Source organism: Pistacia vera, unplaced genomic scaffold (assembly GCF_008641045.1).
Source record: "Pistacia vera cultivar Batoury unplaced genomic scaffold, PisVer_v2 Contig224, whole genome shotgun sequence".
Taxonomy (NCBI): domain Eukaryota; kingdom Viridiplantae; phylum Streptophyta; class Magnoliopsida; order Sapindales; family Anacardiaceae; genus Pistacia; species Pistacia vera.
In genome coordinates, this window is record NW_022196029.1 from 18,280 (window position 1) to 27,549 (window position 9,270).

The window sequence follows — 9,270 nt, forward strand, 5'->3', positions numbered from 1 at the left end:
AATTTCGGATACAGTTATGGCGTAGAATGTTGGACCTTGAAAACGAAAGCAATTCACGAGCCAACCTTATAATTTTTTCACCACTAAAGCGGCTGCTTCGTTTTCACTTCTTTCATTATCCCCTTCCTGACTGCACCAAAGAGTTGAGTACACCTGACACCGGAGACGTGTGCCTAAAAGAAGAGATTCTCTAAGCCCATGAACAGAAGGCCAGGCCCATTCAATATTAAAAAAGGTGGGCCTTCATAAAAAAACAAATCTTACATTATTCTCATCCCTGTCGTGAAGCTCAATGCAATTGTTCAAGAAGACTGGTAGGTAGGCGATTTCTTTTTGTTTTTTATTTTTATTTTAATTAGATGAAAAATAAAAAAGGTTGGGGTGAAATTTATTTTTGGACACTCTCTCTTTTTGTGCAGAGGCCAGAGACTGACCAAAAGGACAAAACCGAAGCAGTTGGTGATGACACGTCTCGCACGTGGCTCCATCTCGACACGCTTGTTCTAAATTCGTTTGTTAAACGTGCACCGTCGTTTACCACTGACTTGCCCAGGAATTCAATTTTACAGTTTCATCTACCTTCCGATCCGATCACACAAAACTTTTAATCAAATGCTCAATTTTCGTTGACAAGAATAAAGTTGAAAGGCTAAAGTGACGGTGACGTTGACGATGCAGAGTCGGAGTCCACCGAAGCACAGACACGATGGGACTTCGCCGCTGCCTTTGGGGATGGATTGGAGCCCTCCGCCTCGAAAATGGGTGCGTTTTACCCGATTCTTTCTATTTCTGTAATTCCTTGTTAACCTTACTATCTTAGTTATACTTTTGACCTTGCTTCCTGTAAATTTACAATGTAAAGTTTGATCGAAATTCTGTTTCAGTATAAATATAATTGGTCAATAATTTAATGGTTTCAAGCAATTCTCTATGATTGTTCAACTATTGTCGGCTAGTGTTTGATTGGCCAAACGTGATTAGCATTGTATTGGCAAATTGTTGTATCATATTCATTAATGTTCAATTGAGCAAGGATGTTTGATTGGGCGAGACCTGATTAGCATTGCAGTGGAAAATTGTATTTTGTAAATTCTAATATGTAAGTTCAGTTTTCATACCTATATCGTGGCTACTGTAGGATATGTACTGGCTTAATTTTTTTCTAATGAAGCTTCTACCGGTCTCAGACTGATTTGATAGTTTTTATTGTTATGCTTTTTTTTCCTTAATAGTGTGGAAGTGTATAACATAGCAAACTTAGAGGTTGAAAATGCAGATAGAGGTCATTCTTGAAAAACATTGACGGGGTGTTGGTAGAAATGCGACTTACTGTACTTGGAAAGAAATACATATAGCACCTTTTTCCATTTATGGGCATTTTGGCCAATGTCATTTTGCTTAAATATGCTGATTGGTTTTTCCTTGTTTAGAAACTGTTTGCCGTCTAAAGAGTTTTAATCCTGAATTCTAATTTTTATTTTTACAGCACGGGCGAGACACTGTTTGGCCGCATGATCATCGCACAGGATGGAGTTACTGTGTCACAATACCTTCGTGGGTTGTCTTACCAAAATCAAGAGATTCAGATCCTGTAGTGGTACTCAAATTGAATGACCCTCCAGTATTTGTCTATACCGAGGGTTAGATGTTGTATTTATTCTATCTTTTGGGGTTTAACAATACTAATTTATTTTCAAATGGTTGAATTTTTGTTTTCTTATTGGTTATATTTTCTAGTTGTACAAGAACAAAAATTTTCTTTAGCAATAGGCAATGCCTTTAGCTTTTGTTGTTTGAAAATTTTCTAACCTTTTCTAAACATTAAATGTACTTGGTAGAGTTAATATAAACGTAATAGGCGATTTTTCAATTATTTGGATGCTCACAATTCTTTTACAATTGTAATCTGGCTTTATACATGTTTTATGTTAACATTCTTAAACGGCAGTTTTACAGGGTTCAGGTTGGTTTACAATCGCCAGAAGGGATTACGACCACACGAGGAGTCTTGAGAAGATTTAATCATTTTCTGAAGTTGTTTAATGATGTAAGTCTATATATATTTTTTTTCCCACATCTGAACTTCCGTTTCTCTCATATCCACAGGAAATTAACATGCACTTTGGTAACTTCATTGATCTAGCATCTTTATGGAAATAGAGTGCTTGCACTCCTTATGTTTTTTGAACATTTAATGCATTTCTTTTAATGCAATATTTTTTATTGTTATTTGTTTTCTGGCAGCTTAGAAAGGCATTTCCTAAGAAAAATCTTCCCCCGGCTCCACCTAAGGGACTGCTGCGTATGAAAAGCAGGGCACTTTTGGAAGAGGTAGCTAATGTGTTTTAGTCTCATCCTTTGTTTGCATTAGTTATATTGCTATGATTCATGGGAAACTTGTAGGAAAAGTAGCTGTATCATCTGTGTCTAACACTCCAATCTACAGTTAAGAAAACTTCCATTTAACCTGTAAAAAAACATAGAATTATGAGTGTGCTGTGATTCATCCAGGACTTGAATAATTGGAGCTCTTTCTTTTTTTTTATACTGTGACTAATATTCTTAAAAGGCTTAGTTTTGTTGCAGAGAAGGTGCTCTTTGGAGGAGTGGATGACAAAGCTGCTGTCAGACATTGATTTATCACGAAGTGTTTCAGTGGCATCCTTTCTTGAACTAGAAGCTGCTGCGAGGTCTTGTACGTGCCATTTTACTGCATTACGTGTAATTTGAAGCAATTATCTTGTATTCTACATTTCTCTCTCTCATGAACGTAAAATATATAATTGATTCACTGTAATGATTTTTAGTATACCATATTCTTCTTCATCGAAATAATACAAGTTGTTATAATTATCTTGGAATTTCACCTTTTGCATTATTTTTTCAGCATTTCAAGATGTAAACCGCAACTCATCAGAAGCAAATACTTCTGGTAATAGCACTGTTCCTTCGCTTAAAATGCCTACCCATTCAAGCTCAGCTCTTACTGCTAGTTCCTCAGTCACTTCAGATTATGGTAGTGATACTGCTTATGAGACATCTGAGGTTGGAACTCCAAGGCTAGGAAGGGATGATGGTTCAGAAAATGGGATTGAGGATCTAACTTTGGATGAAGATTTGACAAGTCCCATAGAAAAGCTAGTGAAGTATGGTATGTCCAATATTGATGAGGGATTGTTCATGGGGCAGACTATTCTAGAGCAGCTTGAAGGTTTTCCTAGGCATAAAACACATGCCCGACAACCTTTCAATAATGTTTTAGGGAAGGATACACATAATGGGAATGCTTCTAAAGCTTCATTTCTTGCTGGTGATGGAATGGACCTTTTCTCCGAATCAGAGCCTGCTAAGGTAATAGGTCACACACGAAAGCTATCAGCTGAAAGTGTTAGAAGTGACACAAGTTCTTTAAGAGGTAGTGAAATGTCAAACTCTGGTGTTCCAAATTCATCTATTGATGGCTCTGCTGACCTTCATGGATGTGCTGAGATTTCAAGTACCATGGAACTTGGCAACACAAATCTGCAGTTTTCAGGTGATGGACAAGTAGTTATTCCAACGGATCAACGCCATAAATTGAGTAGGACTCTTTTGACAATGGAGCGAAGACTAGTAACTGCTAAAACTGACATGGAGGATCTTATAGTCAGATTAAATCAAGAAATAGCTGTAAAAGAATACCTTATGACAAAGGTATCAAAGCTATATTCCTTTCTGGATCTTAAACTCTGGTTGTGTTGCTTGACTGTGATCTGTAAGTAGACGTACGTTATATCTGGTTTCTGGCTGGGTAATATACAATCCAGATCACAATGTAGCTAAGCAAATGTATCAATATGTTTATATTTCAGTATCCTTTTTCCTTTTTTAATTTTTTTTTTTTTGCACTTTCAAATGTCGAAGTCAGCCTTTTGGGACCTATGCAAATGCAAGAATTGTCCAACACACAAACTCTACCACTCAAAGACTTGCATAATTGCTGGTATTTTGAGCTATGTGGTTGCATAACTGCATTAACGTCTTAGTTGTGTACTCTTTTTATCTCCTTTTAGAGACATGTTAAATGTGAGACCTGGGAAAAATAATTCTTCTGCAATTTTGTTATTTGTTTGCTCATTCCATTACAAAGGTTAAATATTGATTTATCTACAAATATATGAATTATTTGGCATAGATAAACTATTTTAAGTATTAATTGAATTTTCTTTTATGCGTGAAAAAAATTACTTCTGCACTAAAATAAGTCCGAAATTTGAGAAACTTCAATTTTTACAACACCTTACTGACTGGCCATACAATCATATATATATATATATAATGGTGTTGTTATAACCTTTTGCATCTGTGCAGGTTAAGGATTTGGAAGTGGAACTTGAAACTTCTAAACAGAAAAGCAAAGAAAACCTGCACCAAGCTATTTTAAATGAGAGGGAAAGGTTTACACAAATGCAATGGGACATGGAGGAGCTGCGGCGTAAAGCTTTGGAAATGGAGTGGAAGTTGAAGTCAAGACAGGTTAAATATTTATTGATTNCACGGCTTGCCAAAAGAACAACAAATAAATAAAGATATAGATAAATAAGCTTGGTCAAGCCAAGTGTATAAATTCTTTTCTAATTCTCAGTTGTGCTGTTAATGAAATGCTTAGTAAAGTCACATGAATAATTTATCTCCAGTAGTGCTTTAATAATTTATTTTGAACTCTAAATACAAAGAAAGAGACAATTACATGTGAAAATTGTTGTAGTTGTCGATAACTTCAGCATTAATAGATCACGCAGACGTATTTGGGGGTCATGCAGGCTCGTAGGCAGTTTAGGTCTTTTCTTTGAAGAGTGAAGGATTTTTTTTAAGTTATTGATTCATTACTGGATTTAAGCTTAGGAATAATAATTCTTGTACTATTAGGTCTTAGTCTTTTAAACCTAGTATGTAAGCATACTTTTCAATTGTATGAGTAATAATAAATCATAAGACAAATTACATTAATTTTAAACTAGAGAAATGAGACAGTATTATAATAATATTGACTATGTTGGATATAGCCTGTTAATTTATTGAACTAGGATAAAATCGTGTGTATTTGTTCTTTCTCTTTATTGTTTGTGATTTGTATGTTTATTGTTATTTTGGTTTTGTATCTCTCTATTCTTTCAAAAATTTCATCCAACTTTATATAGTTTATGACAGACTGTTAGAGATAATATAAACTAATTAGTCAACCTGTAGTTTCAAAAACAATATAAGAATATTAGAGTTAATTAAGTCAACAGGGTTAAATAAAGAATTGATCTATATATTTCTTTATTCAGGCTGGATTTATGTGATGTATATATGATCATTTTGTATTATTGTATATTAATGCTGGAGGTCAAATACCACCTTCACTAATTATTCCTCCTCTTGAATTTACCTGTAATCCAGTAAACCTGGCATATCAATAAATTTAAAGAACTCATGCCAACAAAATTTTATTGAACATATATTGTCGATTGCATTTTTCTTTTCCAGGTTCATTGTAATTATAAAATCTGATTTACATAACTGCAGCCATGTTTTTCAATGGAAAGAATATATGAATACACTGGTTTTTTTACTAATAGGGTTGTCTTTAAGTTCTCTCTAATGAATGATCATCAACTCTTCATAGAAAGAGTTAGGAATTTCCTAATTTTTTGTCTACTTAAAGAATAGTTTATAAAGACTTGAGTGCTAATACAGTAATGTGATGGATGATCAATAACGACCCTTAAGAAAACTGAAGGAACTTGAATGCAATTTATAAGATTATTTTAAGTGTTAGTCCAATGATAATCAAGCATGTATACCGTAATTTAAGGCTGGAATAATCCGAATTGAAGATTCATGGTCATTGGTCCCAAGAATCTAAAACTTGTCTACCACTAAAAACTTTCTCGTTGAAGTCTTTTTAAAGAGTTTCACCAACAGATCATCAGGTTGGTGATGAACTTTTTCTTCCTGGCACAGCTGTGTTGTTGAAATTTTATAGGTAAACGCCACTATCTAACACGATCAAATTTTTTTAAGATTACAGGCTGAAGATAGATAATGAATGATAGTAACTTATCAGTAGTTAAATACTATGCTCATCTCCGAACGGAAACAAGCTTAACTATTATAAGAAAATTGTTTGACTTGTTATAAAATAATAAAATATATCAATTATCGTACTTATATAAGTTGTACCATGATAATTGATTCCACTCAATACTGAGAAAAAAAAAAAAAAAAACGAAAAAGGCAATGGGGATTCTGAAGCTTTTTATTCTTTCATTGCTTGGCGTGGTAACTATGACAGTTCTTCTTCATGCACAAAATCAAACAGGTTAAAATTATTACATATTGCATATCTACTCATTGTTATTCACTAACTAAATTTATTATTTCCTCTGTTAATTTCTCTGTCTTCATTTCTCTTAGGTTTTATTAGCATAGACCGTGGAATTCCGGAAAATTCACAATATGCAGACTAGAAAATAGGCATAAATTACGATTCGGATGTAACTATGATAGACACTGGTGAAAGCTACAGCATATCGCCTGAATACAAAACTGACACCCTGGAACGATAATTCTTGAATGTTAGAAGCTTTCCTGAAGGATCAAGAAATTGTTACACCCTAAAACCTGTAGGTCATGACCATGCTAAGTTTTTTATCAGAGCAAGATTCATGTATGGAAATTATGATTGGAATAATACCCTACCAAGTTTTAATCTGTTTCTGGAGTCGGATGTATGGGATTCAGTGAATTTCAAAGACGCCGCCACTCCCGTCACCAAGGAGATCATCCATATGCCCCAGAACAATTATATACATGTCTGTCTTAAAAACACAAACACTTGAATGCCTTTCATATCAGCATCAGAGGTGAGGCCTTTGATAAATTCCAGTTATGGATCATCTCCTTACATAATAGAATCATTTCAAATATCAGGATCACTAGTACTCTTTGAGAGGTATGATCTTGGTTCAACAACCAACGAAACAATCAGGTAACTATTAGTAATTTTTATATTTTCTAAATTATATATGTTGATCTTTGGTTGCCAACTAAAACTATGTCCTAAATATATAGGTACCAGGATGATGTTTGCGATTGCATATGGTTCCCATACAACTTCAGTGACAGTGTCTCGATAAGCACCTCGAATACTGATCTCCTCAATGATGATAGTAGTGGTTACCAAATACCAATTTTGGTCATGAGTACTTCTTTCACGCCGGTGAATGCAAGTAAATCATTGCAATTTTCTTGGGAGGCTAACGACACCAGATTGTATTATATCTTCGTGCACATTGCTGAAGTTCAAGAATTAAAAGAAAACCAGACTAGAGCATTTAATATCTCTACTAATGGAGATGTTTGGTTTCCGGGCTATTTTCCCTCTTCCACAGACTTAACTTACAACTTATCTCCCTACAGTGGAACAAGAATTAAGATTTCACTGGAAAAAACTGCGAAGTCAACTCTTCCGCCAATCTTAAACGCCATGGAGATATACTGGCTAAAGCATTTCTCAGAATTGATGACAAATGAACAAGATGGTAGGTTTCCTTTCATTGTCTTCGGGTTATGATCAATTAATTTAATCCTTACCAAAATTAATCGTGCCCGTAAAAATACTAGTTGACGCCATCATAAATATCAAGGGAAAGTATGGAGTGAAAAGACCAAGTTGGCAAGGAGATCCATGTGTCCATCAACTATATTTGTGGCAAGGTCTTAATTGCCGTTATGATTTTGGACTTCCAATGATCACATCCCTGTAAGTTTTCATGTTTGAATCAAAGGGCATCTTATTTCTTAAGCTTGATTTAACACTGTTAACAAAATTATTGATTTGAATACTCGCAGGAATTTGTCATCGAGTGGATTGTCTAGCGAGATAAGTCCTTTTATACTCGGTCTCACCTCCTTAGAGTCTTTGTAAGCATTTCAGTTTTACCATGAATTTGTAAGTTTGTCCAACTTATGAAAACCATGTCAATTTAACATTTGCTATCACCATTTCAGGGACTTTTCAAACAATAATCTGACAGGATCAGTGCCGGAGTTTTTAGCACAGCTACAAAACTTGAAATTGTTGTAAGTTACTTTTGATTAGTAGGACAGGCTAGCTTATTTCTCATAATTAAATATAAAAGCAAAGGGTCAAATGTCTATTGTTTTCTTGCAGAAACTTGAAAGGAAACAATCTCGAAGGCCCTGTTCCAGCTGCACTCCAAGAAAAAGCAGAGAAGGATTTACTGATATTAAGGTTTACTTTTGTTAAGATGAAATAATGTTAAAGATTCGCATTTGTGTGTATATATATAAAGACTCGTGTGTGTGTATATATATTTCCATCTACCCAAGTACTAAATTAGCCATTGCTATTGTTTCAAGTTTTGATTCTAGAGTGAATGGAAATTCAAATTCTTGTTCCCCTGGTTCATACAAAGAGAAAAACAAGTCTAATATTGTTCCCATGGTAGCACCAGTTGTTGCTGTTGCTGTGATTTTATCTGCAGCATTGGTAATTTTATTGATCCAAAGAATGAAAAAAAGGTACCGGTCGATGCTAACACCCGTACATCATTTATTTAATGTTTCAGTACATACATTCAAATTATTTCGAATTTGAGGATAAATAGTCGCTAACAAATTTTTTAAGCAGGGAAGAAGGGGTCATTGGAATTGAAAAATTGAAGGTTCTCATACTCTAATGTGGTGAGAATGACTAATAACTTTGAGACAGTTCTAGGGAAAGGAGGATTCGGAACTGTTTACCACGGTTACTTAGACGACACTCAAGTAGCTGTGAAGATGCTCTCTCTATCATCAGCTCAAGGATACAAGGAATTTCAAGCCGAGGTACATTTGCAAATTAAATAATTAACTTGTGCGGAATTTATGAGTTGTCTAGTCAATCATCTGAGGATATGGATGTTTTCTTCAAAGGTTGAACTTCTAATGAGAGTTCATCGTAAAAACTTGACAGCCCTTGTTGGATACTGTGACGAGGGCCCCAACATGAGCTCACGGCCAATGGAGACTTAGAAACCAATCTCACAGGTTTCTGTATTAATTCATTCTCTACTATATAAGACTCTGTCCATCCAAATTTTAGTCGATTAAATTTGAGGAAAGTTATTTAATTATCCAAAGATAATAGACTGATATTCGGTGCATATGCAAAAAACCAAGCGTACATGTTGACATGGGAAGGGAGACTTCGAATAGCAACAGAGGCAGCACAAGGTAAAG

General features: G+C 34.8%; 1 protein-coding gene across 1 annotated transcript; it reads left to right on the forward strand.

Moving 5' to 3' along the window:
- The first annotated feature begins 298 nt into the window (after positions 1–298).
- On the forward strand, positions 299–9,063 carry LOC116130725 (PX domain-containing protein EREL2-like). The gene is made up of 16 exons (XM_031416436.1): positions 299–314; positions 420–762; positions 1,487–1,597; positions 1,949–2,047; positions 2,245–2,331; positions 2,587–2,695; positions 2,888–3,693; positions 4,351–4,515; positions 5,512–5,518; positions 6,883–7,015; positions 7,099–7,593; positions 8,038–8,109; positions 8,201–8,281; positions 8,422–8,571; positions 8,715–8,877; positions 8,965–9,063. The coding sequence occupies exons 2-16, from the start codon at positions 673–675 to the stop codon at positions 9,061–9,063; spliced, it is 2,667 nt and encodes an 888-aa protein (XP_031272296.1). The 5' UTR covers positions 299–314; positions 420–672.
- Positions 9,064–9,270: the final 207 nt, after the last annotated feature.

Bases quoted from the DNA above. Each gene is read 5' to 3' on its own strand.
- LOC116130725 (XM_031416436.1), top strand. From the start codon at position 673: ATGCAGAGTCGGAGTCCACCGAAGCACAGACACGATGGGACTTCGCCG. The intron at 1,598-1,948 runs GTACTCAAATTG...CTTAAACGGCAG, and splicing joins GAGATTCAGATCCTGTAGTG to TTTTACAGGGTTCAGGTTGG. The intron at 2,048-2,244 runs GTAAGTCTATAT...GTTTTCTGGCAG, and splicing joins TTCTGAAGTTGTTTAATGAT to CTTAGAAAGGCATTTCCTAA.